This window comes from Ascaphus truei, chromosome 18, assembly GCF_040206685.1.
Source record: "Ascaphus truei isolate aAscTru1 chromosome 18, aAscTru1.hap1, whole genome shotgun sequence".
NCBI lineage: Eukaryota > Metazoa > Chordata > Amphibia > Anura > Ascaphidae > Ascaphus > Ascaphus truei.
In genome coordinates this window covers 23,994,874-24,013,174 of record NC_134500.1, presented here as the reverse complement: position 1 = coordinate 24,013,174, position 18,301 = coordinate 23,994,874, and the positions used below count along the sequence as shown (strand labels likewise).

The 18,301-nt window shown below is 45.3% G+C and overlaps 1 protein-coding gene across 5 annotated transcripts in view; it reads left to right on the top strand.

Moving 5' to 3' along the window:
- The window catches only part of OTUD7A (OTU deubiquitinase 7A), a 291,540-nt gene that overhangs the window by 174,467 nt on the left and 98,772 nt on the right, over positions 1 to 18,301 (top strand). For all 5 annotated transcript variants that reach the window (XM_075575886.1, XM_075575882.1, XM_075575883.1 and 2 more), the window contains one exon: positions 15,388 to 15,570. In XM_075575886.1, coding sequence (XP_075432001.1) covers positions 15,388 to 15,570 — 183 coding nt within the window. The remainder of the gene's footprint in view (positions 1 to 15,387; positions 15,571 to 18,301) is intronic.

Here is an 18,301-nt window from a genome sequence, read left to right as displayed (position 1 = left end):
AATGACAGGCAGGGGTAATTCCCCAATTATGACTGTCTGGGCATGGCATGCACACTGGTAGGGACAAATGAGATGTTGGAATCTCTTGTCTGTCACACAAAAATATTCGAAGGGAAGTAAGTGATTGACATCAGTCCCACTAAAACAAACAGGGCATATGCCCTGTCAGAGATCAATGAAATGGTATAATCTCTGCTCCCCTAGTATATCACAAGGCAAATGGTTAATGAACCTGCCGGAACCGACTAGTGAACACTTGTACAGAAATGTGATTGGATGATACTACGGCTCTCCAATTTCCTGCTTACCAACCCCCCTCCCCCCCTCCCCCTCCGCCTGCCTTCCATTCTTGAGATGACATTTTAAAGTATTGGCTACTATCACTGGCCCAAGTAGATAGTAGCACTGCTCTTTAACCACTTCAGTGCTGAAGGGGGAAGGTACATACTGTATTGCTTCAGCAAATTTTGCAAGAGAATATTAAGGACAAAATTGTTTTCCGAGTAAGATACTAAGATACTGCCTTTTTTTTTTTTATAGTAAGCGCAACGAGCGACAGAACGACGTCGCAACCAAAAATTTGGAAGTGGGGTAAATTTGATTTTTCATAGACTGTTGCCACATGTGACTGTCTCTGAACCAATCAATGACCCTGTCATTAGTGACGTCGCTGAAAGTTAAATTATAACTTTTGCTGGTGGCGACGGGTGACGTCATCGGTCGCGTCGCCGTCGCCAGCACTATAAGCACGGCCTTAAGTTGAAAAAAACCCCCACTGTGTTGGATATTTTTAAATGTATTTTGGTTTCCTGTGTCTTTCACCAACTTTTCTGAGCAATTTCACCTTGTGTTTTCATCTCCACACATAGCTTGACGTGTAAAATATTCAAGTAGTCAGGACACTGGAGCCAAAGATGTTATTTTAAAACTGGTTTGATTTTCATTTAGGCTCCTAAGATAGAGGCATTTTACACCTGCTGATTTCCGTGTCATTTTCAGGAAGTTGCAAAAATGAATTGCTTAAAATAGAAGCCATTCTGTTGATCAAGGTAATATGCATTCCTCACTTAGGTTTTCATTTACATGTTTCCGTGGTACAGGCTGAGCCAATGGTGTCGCCACAAAATGATCTTAAGCAGACTTTTTATAGATCTTTTCATTAAATGTGTAATGAGCTTGGAATATGGGACCTTTTTTCACAGGTTCTGTGGCAGTGCTGAGTTTATGTAGGTGAATATTGTGCTGATTGATAAAGCAGTGTTGTAAAGCAATTATTTAGAAACAAAAAAGTGTGTACACAGCGCACTTTTTGTTCCCATATTCTGTATGTATGTAACCCCCCCTGGCCCGGCTCTAAGGGAGTCTACGTTGTCTCTCATACCTGTTCAGGGTGCAGGCTGGGCGTGGATATGCAGATAGAATAAGGATGGGCGCCAGGAACTTTTATAGTACAAAGAGCTTTATTCACATCCATTTATGGCTCCCCATACAAAGACATACTTCCCACTAGACATGTTAACTGGTGGCAAAGCTTAAAGTTACTCTGTGCTTCTTCCCCTGGTAGCTCTCATTCATAAACGGGGGAGGTACTTAAGGCCATGTCCATGCTTAGAACTACTGCACAATCAAACACATTACGTGTATTCGAACATCTATAAAGCGCGCGCACGTGAGCAACGGCGCAGCTAGTTTTCCACGAGACAATTTTTGAAAAAGTTGTCACGCGACGGCCAGGTCACGTCAGCAGTTCAGCCAATGAGGGCGAACCGCTCATGTGACATCATGGACGCGCCTCCCCATCACTGTGGATCACGGGCCACAGATCACTTGGACTACAGGCACGTGTGACGTCACGGCGCTCCGTCACGCGCGCACATAGCATAGCCGCGGGCTAAGCTGTTTTCTATTAGTATTGGTGAGTTTGGTAGTCTCCTGCGTAGCGTCAATAACGCACCATCTGAATTGGGCCCCCATTAGGAATACGCTCTGCTTTCTGGGATCAGTATCCGATTGCAGTGTACTGCATACCTCGTCCATGCATATTGGATTGGCAGTTTACCAGATACCATCTGCTGGGGCCGATCTGATTTATGCTCCAGACTTACTACTCTGAGAACTCCTTCTTAGAACAATATATATATATAGATATATATATATATATATATATATACATGTAGAGGTATCAGTACCGTGTTAGCCACAGAACGGTATCATCTATTTATTTTTTGATTATATATATATATATATATATATATATATATATATATATATATATATAAAAGAACAAAGGTAGTAGCGCCAGAGTATAACTAATAGTGAAATAATCCTAAATAATGACTGAAGTGATATGCGAGCTAAATATTGTGAATAAACTACATAAATTCTAATCTAAATATATATAACCATAAACAATAATGTGTATCACAATAAACTTAACAAGATAATTATAGTGTAGTGCAAAAGTGTAAAAGAAAGGTATATAAAGTCCAACCTGTCCTTTGATATTAGTCCATGAATTATAGATGAAAATGCTGATATAGGGGTCTCCGGCTGCTCTCACATAGGATGAACCACATCCAGGGGTATCTAGAAACAAGAAAAGAGAGAGAGCACACGCCCCATAGCATAAAACTGTGTATTTAATATTAAAAGGGGAAGGGAAGGGGGGGGGGGGAAGAAACGCACTCACAAGAATAAAATGATATTTAGGCAATTTGTGATATCACCACCATCCCGTATCTTTGCTGCAAACGTCCGCACATATAGGCTCCCTCAGGGCTGCGTGAAGAAATCGTAGCTCACCGGATACCAGGGGTGTTGTTTGCCGACTAGATAAAGTCCACGAGGTATCAGAAAATCGCATCTCCACTCTGAATGGCCGCCGTATGTATCCCACGCTTGATGCGGCCTCGTGAGAAAGTCGCCCGTTGGTGACGAAATGCGTCAGGGACTCTGATAATTAATAATTACGTCATTACGACGCTGCGTATGCGCACGAGGCCGCATCAAGCGTGGGATACATACGGCGGCCATTCAGAGTGGAGAGGCGATTTTCTGATACCTCGTGGACTTTATCTAGTCGGCAAACAACACCCCTGGTATCCGGTGAGCTACGATTTCTTCACGCAGGCCTGAGGGAGTCTATACGTGCGGACGTTTGCAGCAAAGATACCGGATGGTGGTGATATTATCACAAATTGCCTAAATATCATTTTATTCTTGTGAGTGCGTTTCTTTCCCCCCCCCCCCCCCCCCTTCCCCTTTTAATATTAAATACACAGTTTTATGCTCTGGGGCGTGCGCTCTCTCTCTCTTTTTTTTGTTTATATATATATATATATATATATATATATATATATATATATATATATATATATATATATATATGCAAATACAGCTAAACCCCGTTATAACGCGCCTCGTTATACCGCGATTCGGTTATAACGCGGTTTTCCCGTGGCTCCCGTTTTTAAAAAAAAAAAAAAAAAAAAAAAATTTTTTTTAAATTTTTTTTTACATTTTTTTTTTTGCACACTGCACACACTCACTGCACACACACTGCTCATTGCTCACACTGCCACACTGCACACACACTGCACACTGCACACACACTGCTCATTGCTCACACTGACACACTGCACACACTCACTGCACACACACTGCTCATTGCTCACTGCCACACTGCACACACACTGCACACTGCACACACACTGCTCATTGCTCACACTGACACACTGCACACACACTGACCACACTCACGCACACTCACACACACTTACGCACACTCACGCACACTTACAGACACTCACACACACTCACACACACACACACACACACACACTTACACACACTTAGACACTCACACACACTCACACACACTTACACACACTTACACACACTTAGACACTCACAGACACTCACACACACTCACACACACTCACACACACTCACACACACTTACACACTCACAGACACTCACACACACTTACACACACTTAGACACTCACAGACACTCACACACACTCACACACACTCACACACACGTACACACTCACAGACACTCACACACACTTACACACACTTACACACACTTAGACACTCACAGACACTCACAGACACTCACAGACACTCACAGACACTCACACACACTCACACACACTCACACACACTCACACACACTTACACACACTTACACACTCACAGACACTCACACACACTCACACACACTTACACACACTTACACACACACTCAGACACTTACACACACTCACAGACACTTACCCACACTCACACACCCATATACACACACACACTTTCTCTCCCATATATACATACACACACACTCTCTCACTCTACACAGACGGGCCGCGACCAGCACCACCACCCGCTCCCCCCCCTCCTCCCGCGCAGGCAGCGGGAGCACCGGGGACAGCGGTGGGGAGAAGAAACCCCCCGCTACAACCTCCATGCAGGCAGCATGGTTCTGAGGTAAGCGGCGACCTGAGGGACATCCCCACTCCCATCTCCTGCCCCGCGGCCTGTCCCGCGGTGACAGGGTGAAGCGGGGACAGGAGGGACATCCCCGCTCCCATCTCCTGCCCCGCGGCCTGTCCCGAGGTGACAGGGGGAAGCGGGGACAGGAGGGACATCCCCGCTCCCATCTCCTGCCCCGCGGCCTGTCCCGCGGTGACAGGGTGAAGCGGGGACAGGAGGGACATCCCCGCTCCCATCTCCTGCCCCGCGGCCTGTCCCGAGGTGACAGGGGGAAGCGGGGACAGGAGGGACATCCCCGCTCCCATCTCCTGCCCCGCGGCCTGTTCCGAGGTGACAGGGGGAAGCGGGGACAGGAGAGACATCCCCGCTCCCATCTCCTGCCCCGTGGCCTGTCCCGCGGTGACAGGGGGAAGCGGGGAGCGGAGGGACATGCCCGCTCCCATCTCCTGTCCCGCGGGATGAATATGCGCTAAAGCGCGGCGGCCATTTTTTTTTCTCGCGACCCCGTTAGTAACGCGGTGGTCTCGGGGTGGACCCCGAGACCCGCGTTATAACGGGGTTTAGCTGTATAACTGTATGCTCATCTGCATGTCTTAGGCAGGTCTGCAACCCCGCCTTTCCCCATTATCACCCAGCACACAGCACTTCCACTGCAGCAAGGGATTCTGGGAAATGACATGAAAATGAGCACACAGTCTCACTTTTTGCCTCAATAACCATTTTTAACATGGTTCCCTATAGGCTTAAGCTTGCTGCATGGTCACAGCTTTGAGCACAGCCAGGGTTAAGGTGCATACCCAGAAAACCACCCACAGACAGCTGTTTCGACCTTGATGGGTCTCATCAGTGTGGGGTTGATTTTACTGGGAATGCAAGAGAGGCTATGGGATAGGCTAAACCATAATACTGAGTTAAGTTATGGTGAGTAAAAAAAGTGACAAAAACCCTCCACAGGAAAGCAAATATGCAAATATAACTGTATGCTCATCTGCATGTCTTAGGCAGGTCTGCAACCCCGCCTTTCCCCATTATCACCCAGCACACAGCACTTCCACTGCAGCAAGGGATTCTGGGAAATGACATGCAAATGAGCACACAGTCTCACTTTTTGCCTCAATAACCATTTTTAACATGGTTCCCTATAGGCTTAAGCTTGCTGCATGGTCACAGCTTTGAGCACAGCCAGGGTTAAGGTGCATACCCAGAAAACCACCCACAGACAGCTGTTTCGACCTTGATGGGTCTCATCAGTGTGGGGTTGATTTTACTGGGAATGCAAGAGAGGCTATGGGATAGGCAAAACCATAATACTGAGTTAAGTTATGGTGAGTAAAAAAAGTGACAAAAACCCTCCACAGGAAAGCAAATATGCAAATATAACTGTATGCTCATCTGCATGTCTTAGGCAGGTCTGCAACCCCGCCTTTTATATATATATATTAATATAATAATATAATATATATAGATATATATATATATATATACACAGCTCATCCCCGTTATAGCGCGATCCGCTTATAACGCGGTTTGAGCATGGACCCTGAATTAATTTTTTTTTAAAAATCTGCATTCACTAACTGCATGCACTAACTACATACACTCGCTGCACACTGCATACACTCGCTGCACACTGCATACACTCGCTGCACACTGCATACACTCGCTGCACACTGCATACACTCGCTGCACACTGCATACACTCGCTGCACACTGCATACACTCGCTGCACACTGCATACACTCGCTGCACACTGCATACACTCGCTGCACACTGCATACACTCGCTGCACACTGCACACACTCACAGCACCAGCACACACTACACACACTCACAGCACCCTGCATACACTCACAGCACCCTGCACACACTCACAGCACACTGCATACACTCACAGCACCCTGCACACACTCACAGCACACTGCATACACTCACAGCACCCTGCACACACTCACAGCACACTGCATACACTCACAGCACCCTGCATACACTCACAGCACCCTGCATACACTCACAGCACCCTGCATACACTCACAGCACCCTGCATACACTCACAGCACCTTGCATACACTCACAGCACCCTGCATACACTCACAGCACCCTGCATACACTCACAGCACCCTGGATACACTCACAGCACACACACACAGCACACACAACGCACACAGCACCCTGCATACACTCACTGCACACACAGCACACTACATACTCACTGCACACACAGCACACTGCATACACTCACAGCACACTGCATACACTCACAGCACCAACACACAGCACCAGCACACTCGTAGCACACTGCACACACTCGGCTGTGGGGGGGGGGGGGGGGCGGTGCGGTTATCAGTGCGAGGCTGGGTGGGAATAGGTGGGGGGTGATTGTTGCGAGGCTGGAGGATAGTTGCAGGGATCCATGGTTGGATGGTGCAGAGCTGCTGAGGGGAGTGCAGGGAATGCTGAGAGAACTACAGTGGCTGCTAGGGGACACGTAGGTCTGCCGGCGCCTCACCCCACCTCCTCCCCCCTCCTCCTCCCCCCTCCTCCATCCTCCCCCCTCCTCACGATCGGGTGTGCGGCGGCCATTTAAAAAAAAATTAAATTAGCGCGACCCCAGTTATAGCGACCCCAGTTAAAATAAGAGAGCTTTTTTTGTACCATCTTTTTGTCCACAACCTGCCAATGATGCAGAGAAACGCTTTGTCTTTTGGATGTGATATGTGCCTTAAAGACAGCAACAGAATACTGTAATTCAGGAAGTCAGACTGGCTGTTCATTTTATTTTCAGGACACCCGATGGGCCAATCGGCATCAAGAAAGGTGATCCCAAGATGGAAAAATCTTCAAACTCCCTCCAGGGGAAAAATGGCATAGACCTTTGTAAATATTTTTCATAGGGGACATTTTCAGACCACGAAATGTTTTGTGTTATGAGTTGCATCAGTTATCGATGGGTGCTAAAATTTCCATTTGTTATGTGCTTGGTCTATTTTGGTGACATTTTCCACAAGAGAGACAGTGACAGATGTTCTAATAAGGAAAGTATCTACGACATAAGACAACAAGTGAAAACAGAAACGCATTTGTGACGTGCCTTGTGTTGGACTGCATCTGTACACGAAGCCTCTTTCTGTTCTGTGGTGGGCCCTGTGGTTACCATATGTCTTGTTCTCACTTACTGCAGTCATTTTATTTGAGTAATATTATGCTTTCATTATTACTGTAGAACCACATCATTATCATGTACTTTCTTTGGTTCATAGTTATGCTTTCTTGAGGTGGAAAATAAGTAGCTACAGAATAATTTAAGACGGGGGTGCGCAAACACTTTTTTTGCTGCCCCCCCTGCCGGCTCTCCTCCGTTGTTGCGCCCCCACCCTTACTGCGTGTCATTTGACCCGCGGTGTCATTTGACATCACGTTACCATTTGCAAGCGTGACGTCACATGACCCCGCGGCTTTGATGCCGTGTTGCCATGGTCACGTGTTCTGAAGCCGGCTGAATCTCGGTAAGAAGAGGTTGCAGAGGCCTCGCACGGTCCCCCAGCATTTAATTTAAATGCCATGGTGAACAGCGCAGGACCTCTGCAACCGCCCGTGAAAAAAGAAATTTTGTTTTGCGCTCCCCAGTTTGCGCACCGCTGATTTTGGACATCCTTCCATTTCAGTTTATTACAGGTTGTGCTCAAATACTAATTATAAAGTGAGCTCTCACGTAGCGACATATCTTGGCGATGCAGTGAAAGTCTTCACTCTGTAACACTTTCCCCCTATCTTATATATCCTTTCTGACATCACTATCCCCATGGTAACACAGGGTGGGGCCCAGCACACACTATCCCACTATTAACTCCTCACAGTAACCTGGTAACTATATTGAGGATGGGGGCGGAGGGGGGAGGGTTTCACACACACACAAAACACACACCCACACACACATCCACACACACACACACATCCCCACACACACACACACACACACACACACACACACACACACACACACACACACACACACACACACACACACACACACACACACACACACACACACACACACACACACACACACATTTATATATCTAAAAAAACATACATGCTTTTGTGGGTCTTAGTCTAAAGAGTTTTCTGATTTACTAATAGTCAATGTCAAGGTCCTGTCAAGGTCCTTTGTCAACAGTGTTGCCAGAATGCTTGTGGCTCCTGGTTCCGTGGACTTTCGGAGTTCCTGGTCATGTGATCACTAAAGTAGCGATCACATGACCACAGGCTGCCCAAGACTGGAGGACGAGGTTCTCCGTGTTTTCCATTACGATCATAATTTCCGCTCACGGAGAGCGGAGGTAGTGATCGCCCCTAGAAACAATAGTCCATCCATGATGTTGGGGATAACTTTATAGGGCTCCCATGGTGCCATTTAATATGACCTTGCTCCAACGTCATGGGGCACTACAAGAGTTTAGTGGAAAATGCAGGCAGAATCAAACATTTGATATATTTTTTTAATTGGTAAGGCGGATTCATTTTAAGGTGCAGCTCGATCTGCTCTCTTTAACCTTGAACCTTCCCAAGTGTGAGTCTATCCCTGCTTCTTGGGATAGAACAACATGGCAGTCAACACAGATGAAGCTTGAATTCCAGTCTGATGATGGTTGTCCTTCTCAAGTGACTGCTCTGGCAACCGTGAGGATGAGACGAGGAGAGGAAATAGTTTACTGTACAGTACAGCTCAACCCTGTTATAATGCGGTCTGTTACAACGCGGATCCGCTTATAGCGCTATGCAAGCGTGGCTCCCAATTTTCGTATGTATGAATACTTTACAACACGATTATTGGTATTTTAAATACTTTATTGTGCAATGCATACAATTGTACATTATTTCTAACGCGATCCGCTTATAGCGCGATGTGATTCTTCGGACCCCAAGCACAGCGTTATAATGAGCTGTACATCCAAAAAAAAACTAACATTGAGTACATTTTGTTTTTTAGCGACTTTTTCAGATGTATTTGGCTCAGTTAATTTTGGACTGGATTGCACTTTAATTTAAAATAAGAGCAGCTTGTGATTTTATAAAGGTATGTCAACATTTAACAACAACAAAAATGTTCTTGATACAAAGACGTTTTTTTTTTTTTTCACAGATCAAATGCTAATTTTTCTTTCTATGTCACCAAATCCAAGAATAGACAAAGTGCTACCAAAGAAGGTTACTGAAAATGTAGTGTTAATGGACATCTAATATAGGCTAGGGCTGTCAAAAAAATGGATTATATGAAGATGTGTGATGGAATATACGTGCCATTAAAAGCCGGCAATACCCCCATTTTAAAATATTACCATGACATCTTAAACATGTACTTCACTAGTGGAGGTACACTGTGCAAAGGAAATCTAGACTGAAACGGCACAGATGTCCTTTATTTTCCTCCCTAGTGTTAGGAGGCAGACATCTTTCATCTTTTGACAGCACAGGTACAGTATGGAAGCTAAAATTGACATGCAAAGTGTTCTACCCACAATCCTGACCTGCAGCTGAACCGCTCTTATGACCTAGGAGAGGGGTGGCCAACTCCAGTCCTCAAGGGCCACCAACAGGTCGGGTTTTAAGGATATCTCCGCTTCAGCACAGGTGGCTCGTCAATGGCTGAGCCACTGATTGAGCCGCCTGTGCCTGAAACAGGGATATCCTTAAACCTGACCTGTTGGTGGCACTGGAGTTGGCCACCCCTGGCATAAGGCAATGGGGCATGTGAAGACACTTTGGGGGACCAGTGAAAGATGGATGCAGATGTTTGGTCCTTTCTTTTTTTTAATCGCCATAACCTACAGTAATTATGTTTGGTTTTAATAGGTTGGTGCAATGCATGACCCTGGCATGTAGACGTGCAGTGAGATTCACTAATCATCCCTGTGACTTATGCTCGTCTGGGACAGTACATGCCTCTTTCCCCACTTCTTTAGCTTTAAAAGTGCAATCCCACGTAGCCAGTATTAAAAAAAAAAAAACGCTTTTTCAAACAATTTTTATTTATTTTTTAATTGGCTTCCCAACTCAAAGTAAAGATTTTGCTGCTTTGGTTTCTCTGGAAATGAAGTACAAATTGCATTTCCTAGAGGTCTCGTAATGGGGATGTTTGTCAGTCCAGGGATTTTTTTTTACCCGTGGCCTACCCTGTTCTTATCAGTTAGCCAGTAAAGATTTTGGGAGGGGAGGGTGGGGGTCTCTGGCTGTGCAAACTTGTGTTTAACACACGGACATCAGGTTAAAATCAACAGTCCAAGGAAAGACCCCTTCCAAGTCTCCGCTCAATCACCAGGTTTACAAACCAATAGCAAAAAAAGAAATGATTTAATAATACTTGGCTCAGAGGTAGTGAAAAGATGCATCAGTTACCCAGATGTAATCCCTTGAACATGTCGCTGCCATTAGTAAACGTTCATATGTATTTTTAATCCCTGCAAGGCTAAATGTATATAGAGTGTAGCTTGCCTTTTAAGCTCTAACCACCAGATATGACAAGCGCCTTATTCTATTTGCATTACGCCGAAAGATAAAATAAAAAAAGTGTGGTTGCACTAAATACATTGCATGAATGTAAAAAGCATTTTTCCAGTATGCATTATAACAATAAAGGGTATGAGAGACGGTGCACCAGCAGAGGGGAAAAGTAGTAGCTGGACTGCTTGTTGCTGGTACAAAAATACTTTATTTGTGGCACATTAAAACGGCAAGGGGAGAGACCCCCTCTCTGACGCGTTTCACGCGATGTGCGCGCTTTATCAAAGAGTGATAACAATACAAAAAATTAGCTTTGAGAATGTCGGGGAAAATGTTAGAACAGATATTCCGATAACTTTAGCTCACTACATTATTAAAGCGGCAATCCAAGTTTTTTTGTTTTTTATTTAACACAAGATTGAAGCAGGGGGGTCTCAGGAGCTGAACCCCAATAATTTCAGTTCCGGGGAATCCCTGCTTCAGGAAATACATCCGTAGGCGGTGCTGGTGGCGGATCCGTCTCGCTAGCTGGCGTTCACGTAATGGCCGCTTTTCAAAACTACCGTGCTCTGCAGGCCAATAGGAAGCCGTGACGTCATCCGGTGCGGCTTCCTATTGGCCCACGTGTTGCGGAAGCTTTAAACTTGTTGGAGATACCGGTACCCCCTTCGGAGCAAGGTGGTCCCTAAAGTTGAAATTAATTGGGTTCTGCTTCGTAAACCCCATTGTTTACAGACTCATGAAACTTGCCCTGTGTAAGTTTTAGGTGGGGTATTGGGGCAAGGATACAGTTATTTTGTTTGCAGGAGTTCGGGGGCCAGAGTTACCGGCAGTACCTTAATTCTACTCGGCGAGCCGGCATGATTTGCCGGTACGCAAGTAGAATTACACCGGGGCTGTCCAGCGTCCCCCAGACTCCTGGTTTTCGAGCCCCGATATCTCACTTCTAAGTCCCAGCAGAGGGGAAAAGTAGTAGCTGGACTTCATGAGTCTTGAGTCTCCCCAAGGTCCCCGATATATTAAAATATATTTTCCAATGTTTGATACATTTATTATAAGGCTCTATGCAGTCTGCCAGGGCATCTAGTTAAGGTGCCAGCAAGTCTGCGTAGAGTCCGTACACTGGCGACACACTTTATTCGAGCTCGGCTAGTCCCACGAATTCGGGTATACCCGGGTGTATTGAGGTTTGTGACTGTTTTCTGCCCGAGTGCATTGGGTTATTTTCAAGGCAGGGATTGAAGCATTTTATTCCCGCTGGCTGCAATATTGCACAGTATATATATATATATATATATACTGCATTACAATTCATGAATTTATGCCATCTGGTAGACATGCGAAGCATTGCAGCCTAATAAATCCTAATCATTATCATTTAACAGATCAGCCGCCCGTCAGCCAGGCATGAACCCAGGCTGGGAAGGCAAACGCAACGGGGCTTGTCAGAGGTGAGGAGCGGCGCATTCCAGGTATCTGCCAGGTACATACTGGGTATTTGCTCGAATAAAGTGTGTCAGTGCAGTAGTTCAAAGAAGAGAGGATGTCCAGAGGTGTGAAAACGTTTGGTGGGCGAGGAAGGGCGAATTGCCAGGTCCGGACTACAAAGGGCACCCTGTGGGGACACCTTTTGTAGTTGCCAGACTTGTTGGAGCCGGCCCCGTGGGTGGCAATGAGTTAGCCAGGGCAGAGGCAGCCATAGAGTCTTCTCCCCATGGCTAAAATCATATTTACCGCTCACCCGGCTTTTCGAGTCTGCTTGTCACGCCTTCTCCTCTGACGTCAGCCGAGGGACGAGCGCCTCTTTCTATTGGCTGGCGGGGAGCGATTCCCACTCTCTGATTGGCTGCTCCTTTCCCCTCCGTTCTGGGGATAGCCCAGCGGTGTGTATGTAAGGTGCTGACCAAGAGAGCGCGTGTGCGCAACCAGTGACTTGAGCCAATTAAGCTAGGGCATGCTTTTCAAAATTGCTCTGTTCGAAATAACGGAGCAAGCGGCTTCATTTTGAAGCCTGACAAGTTTGCCTCGCAGAGACTAAGACAAGAGGACCAAGTTCTCATTTTAGAACGCAGCGGTTGCTGCTGGGAATTGAAGCTGAAAAGAGGACCAGGAGAACCGGGTGTATATCCCGGTCAGGGTAAGCTCACCCAAGCTGGCGCCCTGCACCTAGGAAAGCCTAGATTTTTCCCCCAGACCCTCAGGAAGTGTATTTTGAACTGTTTCTTGTGTATCTCTTGTTGTACGTGGGTTTACCTAAATAAATCACAATTTGTTTTTACCATCTTGTTTTGCCTAATCAATGATCCTGGTATTATATAAATGGTGTAAAAAGTACCTGGTCTCCCGTGACCATGTAATTTCTGTGTGTATATCTGATAAAAAGGATTTTGACGGATTCTGTAGTGGTAAATTGTTTATACTGTTAAAATTCTAGTGCATGCCCTTATCCTCTCCCGTCTGGATTATTGTAACATACTGCTAACGGGCCTCCTTGCAACACAACCTTCTCCTTTGTAATCTATCCGAAATTCGTCTGCTAGAATAATTTAACTTTCTCCCAAAACAGCCCCTACTCATCTCCTCCTTAAATCCTTCTCCTGGCTTCCCATTAAATTTCGAATCACATTCAAAGATCTCCATCAAGGCTCTCCACTCATCTGCTCCTCCCTACATATCAGCTTTGATCTCTCATAATCCACCTGCTTGTCTCCTGCGCTGTTATTAAAACTGCTTCATTTCCATCTGTTTCACCTCTACTGCTCTCTCTCGCCATTAAACCTTTTTTCCTCACTGACCCTTACCTGTGGGACTCCCTCACACTCTGTATACGCCAAGCACCCTCTCTCCCCACCTTTAAGACAAACCTTAAAAATCCCCCCTTAAATGAAGCATTCCTATAGCCTAGACGCATGGCTACTGTCACACACCCACAGCCCTGCCAAGCACTGCCATGTACTGCACTTATTCCCTCACCTACTACCTCTGTACATTTCCTGTCATACCACTTAGATTGTAAACTCTCCCAGGAAGGGAATTCCTCTCCTATTGTCTGATCATATTTGTTGTTTTTATTGTACTATAGTTCCCTGTATTGTATTGTCATGTACAGTTGTGGGTGCTACATACATCCTGTGAAGCCGCTGTAATAGGCGCTTTTGACATCCATAGAGGGTTTTCCTCCAGGAACAACCTGAATGGCCACTTTGAGATTGATTCTATATAATCCAGACACTGGATTTGGACTACAGTATGTCCGAGTTAGTGTTCAAAAGTCAGACCCAAGCTGCAGTATTGCAGGTTTGAGAATTGGACAGTTGTGGATTTGCTTAAACTGGGAAAACAACTCGGAGGGCTGTCATTCTAAATAAGAGCACTAGTGAGGATCAATCTTTGACTTGATTTGACAGCGTGATTTGATAGAGATGTCCCCTGGTTGCTAGCATTATCCAGGGTGAAATGATGTGATGAAATTATTGCTTTTTCTTTGGTTATAACACCTGTCGTTTATGCTCAGGGGAAACTTTAAGATTACATCAGTATTATTACAGTTTTGTTTTGTTGAAAGGCTAACCCCTGGAAGGTGGTACAGCATAAGTACGTTACTATCTTTATTTATTGTGTGTTTTTGTGTTCTAACCATATACAATGTTCCTTACTATACAGCATAGTTAACTGCAGTTATCTGTTTGTTTTTAAGCCTGGCTCGGTGGTTTTCAAACTTCTCCTTTGGGAAGGCCAGCCAGCCCATGTTTTAGGAATAATCAACAAATACTGTATTTTATTAAGCCAAGTGCACTCTGCTGTTGCTTGATCCCTGGGTTGTTACTGAACATTAATCGTATTAATGAAGAACCTTATCGCGCACTATTTTAAGTTGTTGGTAAGGCTGAAAATATTTGTATCTGCCATTGCGGTAACAGTTGTTTAACCGCCCGTAGGCAAAAGCAGATTGTGGCAAGTCTCATTTGTAAAGTTCTTATTTTTAACTACAGATGTAGCCAAAATTATTGCACACGCTTGCGTGGGGGAAATAGCATGCTAGCCTCACCCCATTCTCATGTGCCACTGATTGAAAACGACCGCTCTCCCGTTGGTGCCTTGTGTACTGTATACAGTAGCTGACTACGTCCGTTTTGGTACTGATCAGCAGTGTACACCCTGTTCATCCTGTGGGGGGGGAGGGGGGTTAGTGGGGTGTTTGTGTGTGTGTATATGTATAGCTATATCGTCTTCAGCCCTTGCTGATCCACTGCTGATTGAAGGCCTCCCCAATGATCTTCTAGGTACTGCTGTGGCAAGCCTCTCTTGCATGCACATACATTCATGCCTACTGTATGTTCAGGTATTTGAACTTAACTGTGTAGTTGACTGATGTCGAAACTGTTGCACTTTTAGGAAAAAACTGGGACCTAACGGCAGCTCTAAGTGACTATGAACAGCTTCGGCAGGTGCACACTGCAAATTTGCCTCAGGTATTTAATGAAGGGAAGTACTACAAGCCGCAGGAAAGAGACATCACCCAACACGTGACCAAGATCGAGAAACCAGGCCTCCAAAGACCGGAGGACATTGCCCAAGGTAATACGATGTGTTGTGGACAAAATAAATGCTGCCACACTGGACATTGCAGCGCTACAGATAACTGTTCCTGACCACTGAACCCCCAGAAAGTTAGCCAGTTAAAGGGAGTTTGTGTGCATTTATTGGGTTAATGTTGATAACATGGAGGGGGGGGGGGGGGTTAACCCATTCACAATAGTGGAATCTGTCGACTGACAGCGAAATGTTATGAACTATGGGGGAGCAGCAGCTCTAGGGTTTGAGAACATTTCGAATCGCTTTTTGTCGATCCAAAGTCTGTACTTTCCAAGCACGCTTGTGTGAGCACGACAGCTAGAAGACCAGTATTTGAGATGTGAAGGTCTCTTAAAAATAATTTTATTTCCTATACTAATGATAATTAAGGTACTGTATGGTGGCTAAATTGCTGCTTTCACAGTACAATTTAATCACATATACAGACATACCCCGGTTTAAGTACACTCACTTTAAGTACACTCGCGAGTAAGTACATATCGCCCAATAGGCAAACGGCAGCTCACGCATGCGCCAGTCAGCACGTCCTGAACAGCAATATCGTCTCCCTACCTGTACCGAAGGTGTGCGCAAGCGGGGAGACTATAGAGCCTCTTACAAATGCCTTATTTACATCAGTTATGCACGTATATGACGATTGCAGTACAGTACATGCATCGATAAGTGGGGAAAAGGTAGTGCTTCACTTTAAGTACATTTTCGCTTTACATACATGCTCGGGTCCCATTGCGTACGTTAATGTGGGGTATGCCTGTACTGGAGTTGTAATAAAGCACAATCAGTTATGTAATACCTCCAGTACCGGTCCTGAATATATGTAAAAAGGGTATTCCGGTAAAAAATTGAGTCCCTTTACCCGGGAGCACTGCTAACAATGTACACAAGTATAATAGAACAAGGCTGACCCTGTCGGGTCTTGCAGAACATTCATGTTCTTTTTAGTGGATGGATCGTTCAGTCTGCGCCAGGATCATGATAAACAGACTGGGATACACACCCCTGGGACAGAGACACAGGGATATGCACACTTTTGGGACTGGGAGTCAGAGGCTTAGGCCCTTATCCTGTAAGGTGGGATAGCACATCATCTGTGCTATCGCATGAAAATCCCCATAAAGTCAATGGGGCTTTTCATGCAATAGCACGACATCTGCACTATCACACCCTACAGAATAAGCGCCATAGACAGAACTTTGCAATAGGTGAAGATACACATAAAGAAACTCAGTGGTTGGGTTACAGAGAGAGATTGGGATACATTTACCTCCAAACTGTGGTCTGTGTAGTTAAGAAGGTCCATCCCAAAAAATGTTTGGGGGGGTGTGGCAGGGTTGATGGAAAAAGTTTGTGGAGCACTACGGTAGAGGCTTCTATATAACTGGTCTAGGACATTTTGGTCATGGCTGTGTTGCCACTACCAAATGACTACTGGCACTTAGACGCAACTCACCGCTGCCGTGACCTGTTGCCACTTTGCTGCTAAAGTCAGTTCCTAACTTTAACCCTTACCCTAATGTTAAACCCTAATACTAACGCTACCCCGTGCCCTAAAACCCTTTAAGCTAACACCCTACCAGAAGCACTAACACCGCTAAAGCGAACCCCCTAAGCACTAAAAACTTGCATTATTGTAGAAGTGGTGGCAGAGGTTTCAGCCGCGTATCGGCTGAAACGGCCGCAACCAATTATATATATATCCCACAAGAGGCCAGTCAGCATACTGTAATGAAGCAAAAAAGCAGATGCTAGTCCCATAGAGAAACACACAGCATACGAACCAATCCAAGGACCAGTAAAAAGACAGCAAACTGCACGGGGTTAATCCAAAAAAACTGTATTCAAAACATAGACACACGTAAGCCGACGTTTCGGTCCCACATGGAGACCTTCCTCATGGCCCTGAGGAAGGTCTCCATGTGGGACCGAAACGTCGGCTTACGTGTGTCTATGTTTTGAAAACAGTTTTTTTGGATTAACCCCGTGCAGTTTGCTGTCTCTCTACTGGTCCTTGGATTGGTTCGTATGCTGTATATTTATATTTATATATATATATATATATACAGTGCTTGACAAATCACCCAAAAATCTACTCGCCGAACCAAAAAATCTACTCGCCACCTAGTTCCGCCCCTAGTCCCGCCCCTAGTCCCGCCCCGCTTTTAAAATAATACATAAATAAAATGAATTGAATAAATTCCTAGTAAGAACATTCGTTTTTGACATAAGTTTATTTATAGTATTACATTATACTACAATTGGTCCTTGTTACGTGTGTTACGTGTGTTACGTGTGTTACGTGTGTTACGTGTGTGTGTGTGTGTGTGTGTGTGTGTGTGTGTGTGTGTGTGTGTGTGTGAGAGAGATTGAGTGTGTGTATGTGTGTGTGTATAAATGTCGGATCTAGAAAAAAAAGCCAGATGTGAATGACTAGTTTCCTGAACCCATTAACCAGTGTCTGGACGTCCCCGCTTCACAAATCTAAAGCAGCAATCCCACCTGGGATCTTACCTGATCCGCAGTCCCTCAATGCCCAGGTACCCTCATTCCCGCAATGTTATACATTGGAGGGGAGATGTTCCCTACCTGTCTTCTGGGTTAGGGGGGATTCCGATGTCTCCCGTGTGAAGCTTGAGTCAGATCTGGAAGAAAGCAGTATAAGTTATGTTAGTATAGTATAGGGCAGTTAAGATATATAGGGTAAGTAAGATATCCA